The 23,253-nt window shown below is 35.6% G+C and overlaps 1 protein-coding gene across 1 annotated transcript in view; it reads right to left on the minus strand.

Moving 5' to 3' along the window:
- Positions 1–2,512: 2,512 nt before the first annotated feature.
- The window catches only part of ARHGEF38 (Rho guanine nucleotide exchange factor 38), a 168,507-nt gene continuing 147,766 nt past the window's right edge, over positions 2,513–23,253 (minus strand). The window contains exon 14 of the mRNA XM_077142641.1: positions 2,513–6,476. Coding sequence (XP_076998756.1) covers positions 6,291–6,476 — 186 coding nt within the window. The 3' untranslated portion in view covers positions 2,513–6,290. The remainder of the gene's footprint in view (positions 6,477–23,253) is intronic.

Raw genomic sequence — 23,253 nt, forward strand, 5'->3', positions numbered from 1 at the left:
TACAAGTGGAATAAACTATTTATATGTTCAAAATCTGCCTACAGATGTTTGTATTTTGAGAAAAAGATTTCTGTTGATAAAACATCAGTTTGGCATAACCCCAAATTCTCCTTTATTGGAGAAGTTCAGGATCAAAATGACCGAAAATAAATCCATCATTGTTTATAGTTCAGAGCAGGTTTTGACTAAACTGGACAAAATAACCTTAGGCTCAGTTTAACAACAATGTAACATTAGTACCTATAGGAAATTAAAGCAGTAATGCTTGCACATTGGCACTTGAAATGAAAATTTTTTTCTATCATAATCAGTGGATAGATACTGGGTAGAGTTGAGAAGAGAAGCAATGTGTTTTAATTTCCAATGATTTCTCAGACAGAATTCAGAAGAATTGTTTAGGAAGTAATTTCCCTTTCACTGAACAAGGCTCTTTATATAGATAGTGTGTATAAATGCAAAGGTATATGTTTAAAATAAATAACATAAATATGTATATATCTAATAAGGTTTAGCTCAGTTTGATATTTTATAAAAGTATATTTGCTATTATTGTTTTCTTCAAGTAGCTCTTATACCTTGATTTTTATGTATTATAAAGTAAGCTGCAAAGTTTTTTAACTATGATAAAAGTGGCCAGTATTTATCAAAATATTTTTGTTGCATATAGTTTGTATTTCCCAGTACGATTTAAGTTTCATGAGGACAGTGATTTTGTCTTGCACACTACTTTGTATTCCCTCTGCAGCTCTCAGTAAATATTTATTGGTTCAATGACTAAGTGAGCCAATAAGTTGCTTTTGAGATTGTAAATTCAAATCCTATTTTAATGAAATTTAGTGAGTATCACTTTTTTTTTGTTATTGGGTTTTAAGATTGTTCAACCATAAACTTTCATGAATTCCGTTTTTATTTTTATTTTTTGGCATGGGCATGCTCCAGGAATTGAACCCAGGTCTCTGGCATGGCAGGTGAGAACTCTGCCACTGAGTCACTGTTGCCTGCCCAAACTTTCATGACTGAAAAAAAACAAAAACAAAAAGGACAACCACTGATCTTAAGTCAGTAGTTGACTTTGAATCCCAAGTTCCTCCATGAGCTGTGTGACCCTCAGTTTCCTTCTTTGTAGAACATACTTACAATTAATGAGATAAAATGGAAAGCACCTACTATTCAAAGGTTAGTTAGTTCACTCCTAACAAGGTTGTGGTAGTATCATTTACTAGTGACAGATTGTAAATTATATTGTGATGAACAAAATCTATACAGGAAATGCATCCTTTTACAAAAATAAATATTTATTAATGCAATAATTATAAAAATTATATAAACAGAGAAAGCCATAAATACATTTACATAGCATAGAATTAAGTAGTAAGATAAGCTTTATTACGTTTGCTAAGAATAATTCCTTAGATTTTTGAACAAGGACATTTCATTCCAGTAGTTACTAACGTATGATTTGTTTTCCTGAAAAAATAAAGAAAATCTTGCCTAGACCTAAAGAATAATACCAGGAAAGCAGTAGCTGGCCTACAGACTCAGCTTGAATTCTAGAAGGCCTGGAGTGAACATTTGTTACACTGGAATCATTTGTAGATCATCAAGAATTAATGTCTGAGTTTTTGTGTATATCATTTGATGTCTGTGAGTGAGAAGCAGATTAGGAAACTAACTGAAAAAAAATCAAACTGTAAAGTAGTAACGTTCTAAAAATAGTAGTCTATCTCCATCCAGAGAGTATAAATTCTGGTATCCTTCCAGTTGATGAAATTTATTTCTCATCAACTATAATGTAAATTTATATCTAATTTAGCTTAAATTTTGTGAAGTCTAGTTCTATTTCCACACAGTTATAGCAAACAAGATTTAAATAGGGTGGTTTTCTTGTGCCTCAATTATAAATATTTCCTCTCTTTATACACATGGCTTTAAGGAATTTTTGCAATGGACAAAAATCCGAGAAGCTTAAAAAATGACAAAAAAAAAATCCAAAAAGCTTATGAGAAAATTTAGGGGTTTTAATTCCATATTTCAGTACAAAACCAAATTTTTTATAAATCACCTGAACTATATTCATCAAAAATAGTGCCAGGTCCTAAATAGCCATTTCTAAAAGCCCAAATTATATTTTAGACAAAATATGAAATACAACAGCACTTAAAGTATTTCATGCAATGCTTCACTGCTATGTTTAATTCACAATGTATATAATATCTCTCCTGCAACTCTCAACCTATGTAAAATTGTTTTACACTAATGAATACTAAAATACGATTTTTCTGGAATAATAACAAATGTTTAGATAGTGGCTTTGTGACTTTCACTTGATTTAAGCACCCATGGTAATTTGGAATTACTGGATTAATTCTTTGCAATTTCTAAACTTTATTATATATAGTATTAGTTTAAACCATTTGTATTTTAAAATAAATCTTAAAATGTATGTGTATATATATATATATATATATATATATATATATATATACACACTTGTCTATTTGCTTTCAAAAGAAAAACAGCCAAAATTAAAAAATAAAACCCTCTTCATTTTTGGTAAAAGTACCTACTTCAGAGGATCCTATAACTGTATAATAAAAGTCATTTAAATATAAAGAAATAATTATCTTAGTATATCTAGCCTTAATTATAATAATGTCATGAACAATTTTATCTTTTTGAATCTTGCCAGAATTATACATCTCTTAACTATCTTGGAATTTTATTTCTCTTATGCTCAACAAAATGTCTGACTTCAAAATTACAATTATTTGGTATTAAACAACACAGTCTAATGTTAAAATCAAAAACACGGGGCTGGCTCAGCAGGCAGACTTCTCGCCTGCCATGCTGGAGACCTGTGTTCGATTCCAGTGCCTGCCCATGTGAAAAAAAAATCAAAAACACCTAAGTGGCATATAAAACAATAATATAGTTTTATAGTAATGTGTGTTTACCACAATAGTGGGGAACTGCAGTAGGTGGCTTCATTACAACACTTGCTCAGCAGCTATGATTTTAGTGGTATGGTTTCTTCAAAAAATCAGACAGGAAACATCAATCCTACAACCACTCAAGTAGACAAAACTTCTTACATATATCTGGTCACTTATATCAGCCAGAAAGCAAGTATGTGCTAATCCTTCATTTAATCCTTCACTTTTGTAGATCACAGCTAACAAAATTTATATATACATATACACATACACACACATACACACAATAAAAAAAATTTAAATCCCCCACTGTTTCGGTCATTAGCATGTTCATAGTTCCCCCAAATAGCCCATATGGATTTTTTTTTCACCTTACACTAGCCAAATTAGAATAAATTTCAATTTTAGTTACAAAGGGCCATTAAAAGACATAAAAGGTCCCTGTATATCTAAAAAAGAGCCTTCTTTTGGTACCTTTGATGGTTTGTTTTTTTGGACCTCTGAAAAGATCATGTTCTTAAAGCTAATTCATTCCTGTGTGGAATGAATTGTGGGTGGAACCTTTTGATTAGGTTATTTCAGTTGAGGTGTGACCTGAGTGGACCTTAATCTCCTTACTGTTGTCCTTTATAAGAGAATGAAACTCATACAAAAGAGAGAAAGAAACCCAGAGGAAATGAGAGAGGACACACAGAGAAGCTGAGAGAGAAAGCCACAGAAAACAGAGGAAACCACTGAAGCCAGAAGCCGAAAGCAGTGAAACCCAGAAGAGAAAAGAGAGGCCAGCAGATGTCATGTGCCTAGCCATCTGACAGAGGAGTCCAGGAGTCATCTGTTGATGCCTTGATTTGGACATTTTCCTAGCCTTAGAATGTAAGCTTGTAAACTAATAAATCTCCATTGTAAAAGCCAGCCCAATTTTGGCATATTGCATTTCAGCAGCTTTAGCAAACTCAAACAGATACCCAACTCAAAACCAGAAAATGTATTATGACAAAAAAACAACCTAGCAGTAGAACTTAATAAAACCATGTTAGATTAAGAATTTCAATAGCAATATCAAATCATGTAAAGTTTTGTCTTACAGATTTCTGTGGTGTGCATGTCACATATGTTTGTTAAAATCCATAACCCTTTGAAAAACAGCACTCTTCGTTTTGTTTGTAACAGCATCAATGGTTGCAATGGTAATATCAGCAATATATGTAATAATATAGGGATCCAGTAAATCCTCCAAAGTAAAACTCAAATTTTAAAATTTAGTGTCAAATTAGCACATTTTATATAGACAATGAAAGTCCACCTTAATTTGGTTTTTAAAGGAAACCACTAAAGTTAAATTTAATTTAGTCTTTTTTCTGCTCCAAAGAAGTATTTTCAGCTTGATAAAATGCTTGACAAAATATACCTAATCTTGGGGTATTCCCTCAGCAAATACTCAAAAATCTTGGGGTAATTCCCTCAGCAAATACTCAAAGTTCACTGTCCAGGATATTGAACGATAGCAAATATTATCTTCCATGCCTAAGTACAAATGGGCAATTAAAAATATTTATATTGGGTAGGCCACAGTGGCTCAGCAGGCAGAGTTCTCACCTGCCATGCTGGAGACCTGGGTTCGGTTCTCAGTTCAGGCCTAAGCAAAAAAAAAAAAAAAAAAAAAATTATATCATGGTTCAGAACATGGAATACTCATTCTCTACTCACCATCCAAGCAATTGAGCTATCCAAAAACATTTCCTCACTGAAGTATCATTAATGATATACATAATATGGTTTTAAAAAATTATACTTTCAAAAATGTTTTAGCACAACAATAAAAAATAATATAAACCCAGATCTTTTAAGTTCTTGTAGCCCTTGATTTTGAAACACTTCTAAATACTTAAGTATGAAAATGGTCCTTATCAGTGTTTACAATGTGCTTCAACAGCCTTGCAGAGAGCAAATGTATATACTCCTGGAGGATTAATTCACTGTAGTGCTTAGAAGCATGGACCCTGGAACAAGTCTACATAGGTTTGAGTCCCAGCCCCAACACTTCTAGTAATGTGACTAAATTACTAAATTACTTCACTTCTTTTCCTTATAATGTTCTGAGTATCAAATAAGTTAAACATTTGTTTTAATTTGTCAATGCTGCTGGAATGCACTGTACCAGAAATGGAATGGTGTTTGAAAAGAGAATTTATTAAGTTGTAAGTTCACAGTTCTAGGGCTGTAAAAACATCCAAAGTAAGGTTTCCAGGGAAAGATGCCTTGGCTTAAGCAGGGCAATGTGTCCGGAATACCTCTGTCAGCTGGGAAGGTATGTGGCTGGCATCTGCTAGCTTTCTCTCCAGGCCTCTCATTTCAAAATACTTCCCTGGGGATGTTTTCTTTCATCATTTCCAAAAGTCTCTGGCTGTGAGAGCCCTGCTTGCTCTGAAGCTTTTTCCAAAATGGTTTCCTCTCAAAGGACTCCAGTAAGTGACCCCACCTTGAATGGGTGGAGAAAAATCTACATGGAAACCACCTAATCAACAGGTCCCACCCACAATTGGGTGGGTCACATCCCCATGGAAACAATTAAAAAGACCCTACCCAGCAATACTGAAACAGGATTAAAGAACATGGCTTTTCTGGGGTACACAACAGTTTCAAATCAGCTCAACAGTTAAGCATTTAGAACAATGTCTGGCATGAAATAAATTCTCAGTAAGTTTTAGATATTATCATATTATTCACTTTTTTTTCTTTTGGTTCAAAACCTACATTCAGGTGCCTGCCCATGCAAAAAAAAAGAAAACCTATATTCAATAAAGGATCCACATCAAGGACTTTTAGTTAATTATTAATCAATTTCTATTCTTCTGCATATATAGGGTCCTCCCTGCTTTATTCATATGTATAAACTATATCATTCATTGTAGTATATAAATATGTATGTGTACATACGTAAATACACATATGGTTTATATGTATATATATACACATGAGAGATAAACATGAAAAGCAAAAACATAAATTAAGGCAAAATAATATGATAAATTGAAGAACCTTATTGTTAGAGCCAACATTTTTGGTGAGAAGAGAATATATTCTTTAACCTTTTCAAAAAAGAGCTCCATTTTTTATGTAGTTGCTAAGTAGATTTTTTGCTATTTCTGTTGGTTTAGTATCACCTTCAACATGTATTCTTGATAAAACATGAATAAAATAATTTCACTAGGAAGCATAGTCTTGAAGTGAGATATACTATCAGTTCATGGAGGTTGGAGGTTTCTTGCTTTTTCTAGGCCAACTTTTTGTGATGTCAGCTTCATGAGGTAGTCAATCAACTGCTTGGCAGAAAATAAAAGTCAAAGGCATATTTTCTTAAGCATAAGTCATCTTCCCAAGGTAGTTAGCGGGCACATATCCTTTCTGCCCTTGAGCTTCAGCTAACCACCACTCTTTATTGCCACTTAGGTCACAAAATCTAAGTATGTGGACTCTTTGGTACTCCTGAAGACTGAGTTCATGGTCACTCCGTGCTTCAAAGGCATGAACAGCATAGAAAATCTAGACATAGAAACAAATGACATTATGGGAACCAAACTCCAAAAATTTACACAAACATGATAAAGGTTTGCAAGCCTTTAGAAGCAATGCTAAAGTTTTCTTATTTATTTAAGGCTACGATGCCTAACTCCTCTTCTGTTGGATTTAGTTTGCAAAAGTATGGCCTTCCAGCCTCTCCAGGGTTATCAAGTAATTACATCTCCCTGTTCTTCAGTGTAGACACTGCTTCTCAACAAGAAAATATCAGAATAGGCATTACCCAAAGATCCCTATGGATTGGGAGAAGGATTAAAGGAGAAGGAGGAGGTATAATAGACCAAAATGGGATTTAACAGATGAGTGTGGCTGCTGAATCACTATATTAATATTCCTTCTAGCCTCCTATGTTTTGGAGCAACTGGAAGGAGAAATCTGAGATGATGGTATGGTAGCCTATAACAAACTCCGGGATTTGTTCTTCAACCACTTGTTAAAGAGTGCTTTGAAAATTACTGTTTTCTTTCTTTGCTTTGTATATATGCGTATTTTATAATTAAAAAAAAGTGAAAGAGCAGAAAAAATTGTAGTTGACATTGCTTCATCCCAGGAAAGATCAAGAAGAGCATTTTAGCCCTCTGCTTTCAATAAGTTGGGGTGAATAGGCATATAAGGCATCTCTTGGCATTATTAGCAACAGTTGTTCCTGAATAATTCCAATAGGCCTTGAAAGATGGTAGTATTCAATCAATAAATGTTTTCCTGGGGGTGTAGTGATCCCTGTCTTCTGCTGTAGGGTAAGCTACCAAAAAGAAAGGAAAGTATAGTAAAATGAATATTTGACTTGGAATCAGATGTGAGATTCAGTCACAATTCTGCTCATCAGAGCAGAGTCAAGTGGTTTAACTCTTTGTTTTCTTATCTGTAAATGTAAATGATTTCAACTAATCTGAAGAAGAAATAGCTTATAAAAATATTTATATAATAAAAAGTAAGGATTTTTTGTTTTTGTTTTTGTTTTGGGGGGTATTGGTTTTGAAAACTTTTTTAATGCAATTTTGTTAAGATATATTCACCATACAATCCATCCAAACCATACAATAATGGCCCATTGTATCATCACATGGTTGTGCATGCATCACCAATTGTAAGGCTTTTACCAAGAATTTACTAACATTTCTGGGGCTGTTCATGTTATGAACAGCTGGAAGCTATAAAAATCCACCACAGGGGTATTTATGAAAACCCCACAGCTAACACAATACTTAAAGGTGAAAGACAGAAAGCTTTCCATCTAAGGTCAGGAACAACACAAGGATGCCTACTTTCACCACTACTGTTCAATATTGTACTTGAAGTTCTTTAATCAGAGCAATTCATCAAGAAAAAGAAGTAAAAGTAATCCACATTGGAAAGGAAGAAGTAAAACTATCTTTACTCATAGATTACATGATCTTATATTTAGAAAATCCTAAAGAATTCACAAGAAAGCAGAGCTAGTAAATGAATTTAGCAAAATATCAGGGGGTAACATCAATAAAACAGGTGTGTTTATATACACCACCATTGAGCAATCTGAAAAGAAAATTAAGGAAACAATTTCACTTGCAATAGTATCTAAAAGAATAATATCTAGTGGTAAATTTAATCAAGGAGACAAAAGACTTGTACATTCAAAATTACAAAATATAACTGAAAGATAGTAAAGAAGACCTAGATTAATGGAAAAATATACTAGGTTCATGGATTGGAAGACTTAATATTGTTAAGATGTCAATACTATGCAAAGCAAACTACAAAATCAGTTCAATCCCTATGAAAATTCCAGCAGTCTTTTTTTTGCAGAACTGGAAAAGCTAATCCTCAAATTCACTTGGAATTGTCAGGAGCCCTGGACATTCAAAACCATTTTGAAAAAGAAAAACAAGATTGAAGGATTCACACTTCCTGATTTCAAAACTTACTACAAAACTACAGTAATTAAAGCAGTGTGATACTGGTTTAGGGATAAACATCTAGATTAATGGAAAAGAATGGAAAGTACAAAAATAAATCCACACATCTATGACCAATAGATTTTCAAGGATGCCATGACCATGAAAGTGGAAAGAATAGTCTCCTCAACAAATGGGCTGAGAAAACTGGGTATCCATATGCAAAAGAATGAAACTGGGCTCCTATGTAAAACCATATAAAAAATTACCTAAAGATGGATCAAAGATCTTAATATAATAACTAAAACCAAAAATTCTTAGAAGATAGCATTTGGGAAGATCTGCACCATCCTGATTTCACAATGGATTATTAGATACCAAAAGCATGAGTAATTAAAGAAAAAATAGATACATTGGACTTTATAAAAATTGAAAACTGTTGTGCATCAAAATACATTATTAAGAAGGTGAAAAGACAACCTACAGAATGAGAAAAAATACTTGCAAATCAAAGGGTTTAATATCCAGAACATATAAAGAACACCTACAACTCAACAATAAAAAGAAAAACAACCCAGTTTTAAAAATGGGCAAAGAATTTAATAGACATTTCTCCAAAGAAGATATGCAAATGGCCAATAAGCTCATGAAAAGATGCTCAACATCAATGATCATTAAGGAAAAACAAATCAAAACAAGACCCACTATATTACTATATCATACCCACTACGATGGCTATTTAAAAAAAAGTAAAATAACAAGTTGATGATATAGAGAAATTGGGACCATTGTACCTTGTTGGTGGTAATGAAAAATGATGCAGTCACTGTGCAAAACAGTTTGGCAGTTCTTCAAAATAATAAAGGTAAATTACCATATAATCTGGCAATCCAGCTCCTAGATACATACCCCAAAGAATTAAAAATAGGGACTCAGATACTTGTACACCAGTGTTCATAGCAACATCATTCACAATAGCCAACAGATGGAAACAACTCTTATGCCCATGAACTGATGAATGCATAAACAAAACGTGGAATATACACAAAATGGAATATTACTCAGCGTGTGAAGGAATGAAGTGCTGATACATTCCCCAACATGGATGAACTTTGGAGTGAAATAAGCTAAACACAAAAGGACAAACTATTATATGATTCCACTCATATGAAATATCAAGGATAAGCAAATTCATAGAGACAAAAAATAGATCAGAGTTTGCCAGGAGCTGGGGGGAGGAGAATTTGGAGTTATTGTTTATAAGGTACAGAGTTTCTGTTTTGGGTGATGAAAAGTTTTGCTACTATGGTGATGATAGCAGCACAGCACTATGAAGGTAATTAATGCCACTGAACTGTACACTTAAAAATGGTTGAAGTGGTAAAATGTATGTATATATAAATAACAATAAAATTTTAAAATGCTATGGCTCTGAGGAGAGTGGAGTGAATGAAACAGTCATCCTACTGGGAGGAATCTAAACTGTCCATGCTTGAAAGCAATTAGACAGTGTATATTGAAAATGTCTTTAATACTAATTCCTTTTGAGTTAATAACAGCTCCAAGAATCACTTCTACAGAAAGAGAAACATTGGCAGAGATTTGTGCAAAACAGTGTTACTGCAATACCCATTTGTAAGATGAAAAGTGAAGGGGAAATAAGGCTAAAGGTTTAGCAAGAGAAGAATAGTTAAATTCTAGATCATCAAACTATAGAAATTTGTAGTAATAAAAGCGAAATGTTTTCTGAGATTAAAGGGAAAATGTTTATGGTAAAATATTAAGTGGGAAAAAAGTGGATGTCAAATTAGGTATACAATTTAAAGCTAAAAGTGTTTGATGGTTTCATTCAGTGGTGCGATTAAGGTGATTTTCATTTTACTTCTTTATTCATTCCTTTATTTTCCAAATCCTTAAAATGACAATATATTAAATTCATAATTTTAAAAATTACTTTAAATGACTGAGAAAAAGCTAATAGTCCATTTTTCCATCAAAAGAATTTTTCTCTGACCTCAAAATAACACTTCATAATTATTGGATGCATAAGAAACCCAAAACAAGTGTTTAGTTCCTCTTCCACTAAAATCAGGACAGATAATAAAAATTTATGACATAAGCAACTGGCTAACAATATTAGTTCATTCATTTAATCTAAAATGTATTAATTTTCTTCTAAGTGTCAGATAATTATGTTATCAAGAAATGGATAATGCAACTAGGAAAAGAAAATGCAAAAAAAAAAAAGAAAAAAAGCTGTGCACAAACAGATGATAAATCTACTCACTGAGAGCTGGATTTTGAAAAAAGTAACATTTTATAGGTGACAAAGTTGATAGAGAAAGTGGGTATGCCATATTCGAAGGTAAAGAGATTAATACATGCAAATAGTATATAGGAAAGGCAACCTGATTAACTTCCTCAAGAGAAATAAGGCGGCATAGTTGAGCAGGAAAATGCCCTGAGTGGTGTGGGGACCATATGTTAGAGCTAATGTTATTTAAATCTTGAACTTTTAATGAAATTTTCATTCCAGTGATTTGTACCTGATCTCAACAACTGTAGTATGAGTTCCAACTCTAGGAAAGAAAATGCATTTAAACTTTTCTCCATTGACCATGTCATGCTACACAGTTGGAATTCAATTACTGTTGAATTGACTTGAAAGTTAGGCTTGGATATCATACACTAGGCAAGAGACGTTGTTCAAGCATGGGTTGTTTTGTAATAAAAAAAACAAAAATGGGAGCCTAACCTGCCTTTTATAACACTCATGACATGTCAAATGTGTTCTATACTCAACATCCCTGCAAAAGCTCTGGCTTGGGAAGTTAATGCCCTTAATCATAGAGCCAGTACATGGTGCAACTAGGACCCATATCTTCTAAATCTCAACCCTGTGCTTGGTCCTTTCTCATTGTGCTTTAGGAACCAAATTCTTGTACCAGCAGTGACATGCAGAGTGTGTGTTTGCAGAAAGAGACTGGACTCTTTAATATGTTGCTGTTGCTGCTGCTGCTGCTGCTATTTTTGTGGTTTCTGTTTTTAAAGAGAAAACACTGCATAAGTTCACAAGACCATAGGGGAGATTTGGTTAGAAAAAGAATTCAGAATATGATGTCCTATAAGACCCTGCATAAATTACTAGCTATCTTTGTAATTTTTGTAAATAATTTGCTTTACCAATACAGCTGTAGATATTCATCAAGTTGGATTACCTACTGTGGTAGACTGAGTTACGTACCTCAGGGAAAAAAAAAAAACAAAAAACATGTTCTTAATCTTAATCCAGACCCCTGTGTGTGTGAACCCGCTGTAAATAGAACCTCTTGAGGATGTTATTTTTAGTTAAGATGTGGCCCCACTGAGTAAGAGTGGGTCTTCATACAGATTACTAGAGGCTTTATGAAGAGAGCCCAGAAGCCACAGTGTCCAGACTGGAGATGACATCCCCTGCGATGGAAGAAAAACAAGCCAGGAGCCACAGGGATTGCCACCAGCCAGTACCAGAATGCTACAGTCTCCGGGGCGAAAGCAAACCTTGCCAATATCTGAATTTTGGAATTCTCCTAGCCTCAACACTATAAACCAATATATTCCTATTGCTTAAACCACCCATTGTGTGGTGTTTGTCATAGCAGCCTGACAAACCAAGTCACTTACTAATATACCATTTCCTAATTATTCGTCATGGTTTCTCACTTTGGTACAGATTCTCTCAAGAGGAATACAAAATCCTTCATCTAGATCTATTAGGTGTGAAACTGTAGTATGGCTTATACATTAAACATTAAATAAAGATTCTCATCAAATTGTAAATTTAAAGTACAAAATTATAATAAATATTTGCAACACTTTAGAGGACTATGATCCAAAATTATCATCTTTTCTTGGTTTTATGTAATGTGTGTATATATATATCCATTTAGCATATGATAGACATTCAAAATGGAAAGAGACAGCAGTCAACAGATAATGTTAGACCACAAATTAGAAGTTTTCAACCTGTTATGAATTTAAGAGCTGAAGGATTTCTCATTCTTTTGAATATTAATTGCTAGGCTTTATCTTTCTAAATTTAAATGTTAATGCGTTTTTGGTTCAAATGCATTAAATGTTACTAATTTAAGCCATAATTATCTAATGTTTTTCTCTTTTTCTTTGGAATTTATTAAAATATATTTTATTGGACGTTTCTTTGCATTCTGTAAAGTTCTGGCTCACTTGATGTTCAATATTCTATGGATACAAATCAGTTTTGAACAGCATTTACTTCTTTTAATTTTTATGACACTGCTGTATTATTGACTCAAACTCAATTTATTACCAATCCTTCTAACTACCAGATCTTTCTCTGTGGTACCATTGCCAGCTTAGTACTCCCTTATTCTATATTTGTGCCTTTAATTATTCTATCCTTAGTGAGCCACATTGCCTGTCTTCACTGAATCTCATTTTATTGATTTCACCCCAGTTCTCCAATTAACAACAAAAAACATAATATATTTTAACTTTGATTTCCAAAACTAGAATGCTACAAAAACTACCACATGCAGTATTATATCATATGTAGCTCAGAAAGCTGAGATAGCTGTATTGAATGAAAAATGTTAATTCTTCTTTCTCACCCTCCAAGAGCTGAGCTTTCTTATTCTTCAGTTAAATATTATATGTTTTTATTACACAAATAATTTTGATGAAGAAACAATTTTAAATAAAGATAAGCAAAAAGAAAAAAATCGCCAACTGTTATTAATAGCTTGCACTTCTTTTTTTTCTTTCTTGCTTGCTTCCTTCCTTTATTGTTTCTTTCCTTCCTACTTACCTACCTAAGGGGGTAATACAATGGGAAATATACTATATATATATATTTTTTCAATCTTCTTTTTCCCTTTAAAATATATTTGAGAATCTTTTCATTTCAATATTTATCTCTAAAGCATCATTTTAATGACCAATTAAATACACCATGATACAGCTTGGCAACTTTTTAAAACACTTTCTAAACAATGAGGTATTGTCATCTAGGACCTCTGAATAAATTAAGAGAGTGAACAAATAATAGAGAAATATGCTTTGAAATTTCAAGACAGAGTGTGATAAGAACACATAGCAATAGCCAAACGAGTTAAGGCTAAATCATGACTGGGTGAAAATATTTGCGAATCATATATCTGGTAAAGAATTCTTTTGGGCAACATTTGAACATACACATCACCAAAGAAGGTATATGAATGAGCAATAAGCATATGAAAAGATGTTTAACGTCATTAATCATTGGGAAAATGAAAATTAAAGCTACAATGAATTATACCTGACAACCATTTGAATGATTAAAATAAAAAAGACAGACAGTGAGTAGCTGTTGGTGAGGATGTGAAGAAGCTCAAATCTGCGAGCCTCAAACATTGGAACAGCCACTCTGAAAAACAACTTGGTGATTTCTTTAAAAGGTAAACATAGATTTACCATACCAATCACCGATTTCACAATAGGCATTTACTCAAGTGAAATTAAATCATCACAAAAACTTGTACACAAATGCTCATAGCAGCATATGACAGTTCAAACTAGAATTAAAACAAATGCCCATAATCTGGTGAATGGATAAACAAAATATGCTCTATCCATAGAATGGAATACTGTTAGGCAATACAAAGCAACAATGTATTTATATGTCATGGATGAATCCGAAAAACATTATGCTAAGTGAAAGAAGCTAGATGCTTCTCATTATTCCATTTATATGAAAAATCAGAGAGAGAAGGGACGGCAATTCCAGGGTGTAAGTGACCTGGGAAGGTCTTCTACACCACACAGGGACGCCCTGGCTATAAATACTGAAGAACAGAGACACAGAGAACCTGAGCCCTTCCAGCTAATACAAAAAGCCTAATAACCGCTTTCCAAAGAAGGCTCAGAGCCCTCAGGAGGCATATAGAACAGGAAGACCAGGACAGGGCACCAAGCCAACCCCCGCTCCTTAAACCCGCTACCCTCCCGTGCCACTCCCACTCCGTGACCTGCTGTTCACCCAAATACCCAAGCATCTGCACCCCATCATACGACCCCACTACCGGGCTCCAAGTGCCCCGCTGAGACCCCTCACCTGCGCATCCTCACCCCACAACCCGTACCCTCACGGGCACACCTGCCCCAGCCCAACACACCTCTCCTGCGTGCAGCAGTCTTGCCCTTCCCCTCCTGAGACCCTCACACCCCTCACTCACTCCCCAACCTTCCCACCCCCGCCTCCCCCTCCTGGTCCCCAGCAGACAGTCGCCTGCGCACCTGCATTCGGGCTACAGGGACTCACCTCTATACCGCGGCCACACCCGCACCTAGCCCATACAGTCGTGCAACCCCGCCCAGCCCTCCTGAGCTCTGTGCACGTGTACATCAGTTTATGGCTCTCCCCTATCTGCGCATGCACACTTGTACAACTCTATCACTCCCCCAGCTCTGGGCAAGCACAACTGGGCCACAACCACACCCAGCCCGCACTTAAAAACCCAGCCCGCTGCCCCTGAGCTCTGCACTCCCGCAATCCAGGGCCCTGCCCATCCCCTAGCCCAGCTCACATACACAGCTACATCCTCCCCTCTAGGCACCCACACAGCGGTGCACTGAACTCTTGACCCCAGCACTCCACATCCCTGCCCCATTCCTGCGCAAAAGCTCCCTGCTTCCACATTTGGCAGGTGCTCACGTGCGCATCTGTGCTACATGGCCCCGCCCTGCACACGCAAACACTCTTGCCCCAAACCCCCCAGTACTTGCGAACCCGGGGTAGGGCCCCGCCCACCCGACATCACCCGCCCCTGGCCCCTGACCTCCTCGGCAACCTCCCTGACCTTTGCCCAACGTACACACTCGCACATCCACAACCCGCCCCCCTGGACCCCTCCTCCTGCTCAAGGACAGGCCTGCACTGTGCCCTCTCTGTGCCCCTACCTTTGTGCCACCTACCTCACACCCTGAGACCCACAGCCCCCACGCTCCACAACCCACATCCTGCCTGGACACCAGCCCCCTGCATCCGCACAGGACCCCCATCCACCTCCACGTGTCCCCCACTCCACACCCTGCTCCTGCACTCCAGAGCCTGCCTGAGCTGCACCCAATACCATGGCCCGCGCACTGCACCTCCACAACCTTGCACCCAATACCCCAGAGTAGCATTCGCAACCAGTGCCTATACCTGCAGTGCAACCTGTCACTGCACTGTTGTGCCCTATGCTACCCCCTGCATCCTGCTGCACACCCACCCCACAAATGCAAAGCTTTAGACAACTGAAGGAAATCAACTTCTGAAATAACCCTATCAAGATATTTACATGCCTTGAAGATCACCAAGCATATGAAGATGCAGACAGATATAGTCCAGCCTAATGACCAAATTAAAACACCAGAGGAGTCACAGACTTTAGAACTAATCAAAGGTGTTCATATAACACAATTAAATAAAATCAATAGGATAGTAAACACTAGAGGAGCATAAAGAGAAATTTGAAAGAATAAGCAGAAAAATAGCAGATATCACAGCGATTCAAGATGCTGTAGACCAAATAAAAAATATACTAGAGACACACAACAGCAGATTGGAAGAGGCAGAAGAAAGAATAAGTGAGCTAGAGGACAGACAACTGATTTTAAATATACAAAAGAGCAAATGGCAAAAATAGATGGAAAAGTTTGAATTGGATTTCAGGGAAATGATGGACTAAACAAGGTACAAAAATATAAGAATCATCAGTGTCTCAGAAGAAGGAGGGAAGAGTAAAGGGCTAAGAAGATTAGTTGAGGATATAATGGGGGAAAACTTCCCAACCCTTGTAAAGGACATAAATATACAAATCAAAGAAGCCAAACGAACTCCAAATAGAATAAATCCAAATAGGCCTTCCCCAAGACACATACTAATCAGTCTGTCAAATGTTGAAGAGAAGCAGAAAACCCTGAAAACGGCAAGAGAAAAGCAGTCACTACTGGAAGGGTAAAAACATAAGACTGAGTTGGGATTACCCTGCTGGCACTACGGAGGTGAGAAGGCAGTGTATGATATATTTAAGATCCAGGAAGACTTCCAGCCAAGAATTCTGCACCCAGCCAAGCCCCTCAAAACTAAGGGAGAGATTAAATTTTTTCACAAACAAATGCTGAAAGAATTTGTCAACAACAGACTGGCTCTTCAAGAAATCCTAAAGGGAGTTCTACAAACTGGAAAAAAAAAAAAAAAAAAAGACAAGAGAGGGTGGTCTGGAGGAGGGCACAGAATTGAAGAGTACCAGTAATGGTAACTTCAAGGATAAAAAGAGAAAGAGGGAAAAGAGTATATAAATAGGACAAATAAAATCCAAAGGATAAGACGGTGGATTCAAGAAATGCTTTTACAGTAATAACTTTGAATGTTAACAGATTAAATTTACCTTTTAAAAGATACAGATTATCAGAATGGATTTAGAAACATAATCCAGCTATATGCTGCTTACAATAGACTCATCTTAGACACAAGGATATAAATAGATTGAAAGTGAAAGGATGGAAAAAGATGTTCCATGCAAGATGTAACCAAAAGAAAGTGGGAGTAACTATAATAATACCAGGCAAAAATAGCCTTTAAATGTAAAGACATCGTAAAAGACAAAGAAGAACATTATATATTAATAAAAGAGACAATTCATCAAGAAGAAATAACAACAATAAATGTTTATGCTCCCAATCAAAAGGCTCCAAAGTATACGAGACAAACATTGGCAAAACTGAAGGGAGTGATAGACATTTCAACAATAACAACAGGAGACTTCAATACACCACTCTCCTCTATAGATAGAACAAGCAGACAAAGAATCAGCATGGAAATAGAGAAGTTAAATAATTTGATAAATGAATTAGACCTAACAGACATATACAGGTCATTACAACCCTAAACACCAGGATATACATTCTTCTCTAGTGCTCATGGACACATTCTCCAGGATAGATCATATGCTGGGGCACAAAACAGGTCTTTATAAATTTTAAAATATTGAAATTATTCAAAGCACTTTCTGTGATTATAGTGGAATGAAGCTGGAAACCAATAACCACCAAGGAATGAGAAGTTTCACAAATATATGGAGATTAAATAGCACAACTTCAACAACCAGTAGGTCAAAGAATGAATTGCTAGAGAAATCAGTAGCTCTCTGGAAATAAATGAAAATGAGAATACAACTTATCAGAACTTATGGAATGTGGCAAAGGCTGTACTGAGGGAATTTTATTGTCCTGAATGCCTGTATTTAAAAAGAAGAAAGAGCAAAAATCTAGGACTTAACTGCTCACTTAGCAGAACTTGAGAAAGAACAGCAAACAAACCACAAAGCAAATAGAAGATGAGAAATAAAGATTAAAGCAAAGTTATGCAGCAGTAAGATGAAATGACGTCCTGAAGCACATAATAAGGTGGATGAGCCTTGAGTACATAGATGAGTGAAATAAGCCAGACACAAAAGGATAAATACTATATGATTCCACTTTTATGAACATGGTAAAGGTAAAATCAGAGGCTTATAATACAGAATATAGGGGATTTAGAGATACATGGAAGCTAGAGATGGGTGAACAGTTAGCTAATGAAGTTGAACTCAAGTGTAAGGAAATGGATGGAAGTGTAAGTGGTTCTCTAGTGGATCTATAAGTAATATCACCATACCGAAGGTGAACATGATTGAAAGGGGTTGTGTGGACACACATGTACCACTGATTGACACTAGAAATATAAATAAGTTCTTTTTTCTATAACTTTCTTATTATATATTATAACATATATACAGACAAAGAAGTAAAAAGGAAAGGTTTTCAAAGTACTCTTCAGCAAGTAGTTACAGGACGGAGCCCAGAATTTGTCCCAGGCTACCATATGATCCTCTCAGACTTTTTATTCTAGCTGCTCCAGAATATAGGAGGCCAGAAGGCATACATTTTTTTTATCATCACAGTAGACTTTTTTCTTTTTTGTGAAAAAAATAACATATATACAAAAAAGCAATAAATTTTAAAGCACAGCACCACAATTATTCATAGAACATATTTCAGAGTTTGACATGGGTTACAATTCCACAATTTTAGGTTTTACTTCTAGCTGCTCTAAGATACTGGAGACTAAAAGAGATATCAATTGAATGATTCAGTAATCATATTCATTTGTTAAATCCTATCTTCTCTGTATAATTCCTTCCTCACCTTTGATCTTTCTATCCCTCTCTTTAGGGGTGTTTGGGCTATGGCCATTCTAACTTTTTCATGTTGGAAGGGGCTGTCAGTAATATGGGTTAGGGAGATGGAACTATTTGATATTCTGGAGGTGCTGAGTCCTCTAGGTTTCAAGACTTATCTGGTCCAGAGACCCATCTGGAGGTTGTAGGTTTCTGGATAGTTACACTAGTGCATGGAAACTTTGTGGAATCTTATATATTGCCCTAGGTGCTTTTTAGGATTGGCTGGAATGGTCCTGGCTGGGGTTTGGTAGGTTATGATAAGTAGCAATGTCTAAGTGAAGCTTGCATGACAGCAACCTCCAAAGTAGTTTCTCGACTCTATTTGAACTCTCTCTGCCACTGATCCTTTATTAGTAACACTTCTTTTCCCCCATGTAGTCAGGATGGAATTGTTAATCCCATAGTGCCAGGGCCAGATTCATCCCTGGGAGTCATCTCCCATGCTGCCAGGGAGACTTTTACTCCTGGATGTCATGTCCCATGTAGGGCGAGGGCAATGATTTCACTTGCAGAGTTGGGCTTAGAAAGAACGAGGCCATATCTGAGCAACAAAAGAGGTCCTCCAGAAGTAACTCTTAGGCATACATGTAGGTAGGCTGAGCTTCTCCACTACCTAAATAAGATTCACAAGAGTAAGCCTCAGGGGGTGCAAGAGTAATTCAGTGGTAGAATTCTTGCTTGCCATGTGGGAGACTTGGATTTGATTCCTAGCCCATGCACTTCCCCAAAACAAAACAAGCAAGCAAATAAACAAACAAAAGCAAACAAAAATTCAACAAATGATGCTGCAATAATGGGATACTCACATGGAAAAAAAATGAAAAGTGACCCCACCATATAGCATTAAAAAAAAAAAAAAAGAGTAAGCCTCAAGATCAAGGACATGGCTTATTGATTTGGGTGTCCCTTAAGTTTGACACAGTATCAGGTGATTTCCTGATGGTAAAGTTTAATAGTTCCATATTCTTTCTCCTATTCTTCAAGGGACTTTGCCAACACTTTTTGATTATCTGCTTAATAAACTCTAGGATATATCCAGGCATTACATTAATCTATGCAGGATAAAGGACCTCTTTCTTATTCTGGGGTCCCTGTACAAATATAAATAAGTTCTTGCCTGACCTACTTCAAAGGTATGAATCTTGTACAAAGAGCATATAAGTTGGGGGTATAGGGGAAAAATGATATTGCATGCTCTGTGCTATGTTGGGAAACAACAACAGTATCACAGCAACATCAGGGGTACATAATGGGGAGAGGGACAAGGGTTATGGGAGGTTTGGATGTTCTATTTGTACGGGTGTGTTTATTGGCTATTTTTCTCTTGAGAACAATGAAATTAACTAAAATTGAGACTGTTGATGGACTGTTGACTTTGGATATTATACATGATGCCCAATGAATCTACAGTGACTGAGAAGTAGATTGGTAAACGAAGGTGCATACAGATGATTGAATATTGTGCTGCTACAAAAGGAACGAGGTTGTGAGACATGCAACATTGTGAAAGAACCTATAAGACATTTGGTGAGGCAAAAAAAGCTAGAAACAAAAGAACAATTATTGTATTGCTCATTTAGAAAATACTTATAAGAAAACAGGAGCCTAGATTGTAAACTCTTATAGCAGTCACATTTAGTCCAGAGTGGTAATTATTATTTCTGGATTTTGAGAGGTTGTTTTATATATGTATAACCCGGTATTTAGAGATAAGAGCAAAGTGAATCAGGTCGGGATTACGATAATTCAGAATACAGGGCTAAGGAAGACATTGTATATATTTTAGAACTTCATCTACTTTTTGAGACCAAAGGAAGAGAAGTTTATTTTGTCCAGAACCCAAATTTTCAGTAGCATGTAATTTAACAGAACCTGTCTGGATAGATCCTTTAAATAACTCAAACACATGGAGCCAGAATAAGAATGAGGGAATTTAATCCTGTATACCTCAATGTAATACCTGGATATATCCAAGAATATATTAAGGAGATAATAAAAAACCATTGGAAAAGTCCTTTGAGATACAGAGAAAAATCATGGAGCTATTAAACTTTACCACCAGGGCTACCACTGACACAGTGTCAAACATTAGAGACACCTAAATCAATAGACCAAGCCATTGATCTTAAAGCTTGCTCTTGTGAATCAGCTTATGTATACAGCAGAAAAGTTTAGCCTACCTATAGGTAAGCTTAAGAGTTACTTCTGGAGGACCTTTTTTGTTGCTCAGATGTGGCCTCTCTCTCTCTCTAAGCCCAACTCTGCAAATGAAATCACTGTCTCCCTGGCAGTGTGGGAGATGACTCCCAGGGATGAGTCTGGCCCTGGCACCATGAGATCAGCAATGCCATCCTGACCAAAAGGGGGAAAAGAAGTGTAACAGGGTATCAGTCACTGAGAGAGTTCAAATAGGCATTGCTACCTACCATAACTTCCCAAACCCCAATCAAAGCCATTCCTGCCAATCCTAAAGAACATCTAGGGCATTATATAAGATTCTACAAAGGTTCTGTGCAATATGGTAATATTCCAGAAACCTACAACCTCCAGATGGGTCCCTGAACCAGATAAGTCCTGAAATGCAGAGGGGCTAGACTTTCAAGAACATCAACTAGTTCCATCCCCCATCCCATATTACCTACAACCCCTTACAAAATGAAAATGTTAGAATAGGCATAACCCAAATATTCTCTATGGAGTAGGAGAAAGATCAAAGATGATGGTTGAGTTATACAGAGAAGGTAGCCTTTAACAAATGAGTATGATTGCTGAATCATTAAATTGACATTTCTTTTAGTCTCCAGTATCTTAGATCAGCTAGAAATAAAAACCTAAAATTGTGGAATTGTAATCCATACCATACTCTGAAATCTGTTCTACAGTTAATTGTTGTGATGTACTTTGAAATTTATTGCTTTTTTGTATATATGTTATTTTTCACAAAAAAAGAAAAAAGTATTTTTTCTAACCTCCAGTGTTTTGGAACCGGTTAGAAGGAAAAATCTGAAATAATGGAATGGTAACCCACAACAAACTCTGAAATTTGTTCTGTGACTACTTGTTGAAGTGTGCTTTGATAATCATTGCTTTTCTTTTTCTTTGTATATATGTTTTTTAACAGTAAAAACATTTTAAAAATATGCAGAAAATGGCAAATCTACAGGCACAGAAAGAATATCAGTGGTTTCCTAGGGATGGGGGTGGAAAAGAAAATTGACTGCAAATGGCTATAAAAGAATTTTTGAGGTGACCGAAATGTTTTAAAATGAGATTGGGATGATGGTTGCACAACTCTAAAAAATATGTTGAATTGTACATTTAAAATGGATAAATTTTATGGTATGTAAATTATATTTTAATGAAGCTGTTTAAAAAGAATTGCTCATGAATTGGACAGTAGCCAATACACTGTTGAGGAAAGAAATTAAATAGACAAAAACTTTCTGAAAGCCAGTATGGCAATGTCTATAAAAACATATATCTTTGACCCTCCAATATTTTTAGAAATTCCATACAAAGATATTTATATAAGTCAATGACAATAGACGAACAAGAACCTTCCCTGAAATATTCTCTAAAGAAAATAACTCCAACTATTCTAAATGCCTATATTTAGGATAATAACTACATAAATGATGACATAACCATAAAAATGGAATTCCAGGCAGATTTCTATAAAAAAAATAAGGTAACTATTTAAAAACTGTTGTGTCTAAGATATACTGTTAAGTAAAGAAATAAGATTATGTAAACATATGATATGTTCCCACTTGTATAAACGAATGTGTTTTGTTTCACAATGTCTGATGGGATATACTCCAACATTGTATCTTAGAGTAGGACTAGGGGAAAAGGTAATAAAGATTACTTTTAATTTATGTATTCTATTTGAATTTTCTTAAACAGTATTACCTTTATAAAAATTAAAATTAATAAAGCACAACTAAAGAAAAATCCAGTTTAAAAATAAATGTTAGTTAAAAAAAAATGATGGTAGTTGGTTGGTGATTAATAGTTAAGCATATTGAAACATTCTAAGGTAGGGAAAAGGAAGTCTATATTATACTTACTATTTTGTGAAAGGATCATCCCAGCAGCAATTGCATTGGTGTAGTGGGGAAATGGTAGCTCTTAAAAGTTTCACTATAAGGTATATGGTGCTATGCATGAAATTAAAAATAGCCAATTATTAAATAGGTTGATGAAGATATTCCTCCTAGAGGAATCATGGACAATTTATTACATGTTACTGTTGGCAATCTGTCCAGCATTGAACTGCTTTTCTCTGATGGAGGACTACAAAAAAAATCTTTGATTCTTACTAGCAGAACAATAGTTTACTTAATTATTACTATTTTTACTATAAATAGTAATAGTACTTGTTACTATTTATTGAGTGTCTACTCTTATTCATTGCACACACACACGTTATCGCTAATCCTCATACCACGCTGCAAAATAAGAATTACTATACTCTTTCCCTCATTTGAGCAAACAGGTTCAGAGAATCAAATTCCTTGCAAAAAGGTGCACAGAGAGTAAGTGGTAATAGAGTTTGGTCTCCTTGATGGCCCAACTTTCAGTTCTCCACCAAGTCTTGCAGTA

This window comes from Tamandua tetradactyla, chromosome 24, assembly GCF_023851605.1.
Source record: "Tamandua tetradactyla isolate mTamTet1 chromosome 24, mTamTet1.pri, whole genome shotgun sequence".
NCBI classification, from domain to species: Eukaryota; Metazoa; Chordata; class Mammalia; order Pilosa; family Myrmecophagidae; genus Tamandua; species Tamandua tetradactyla.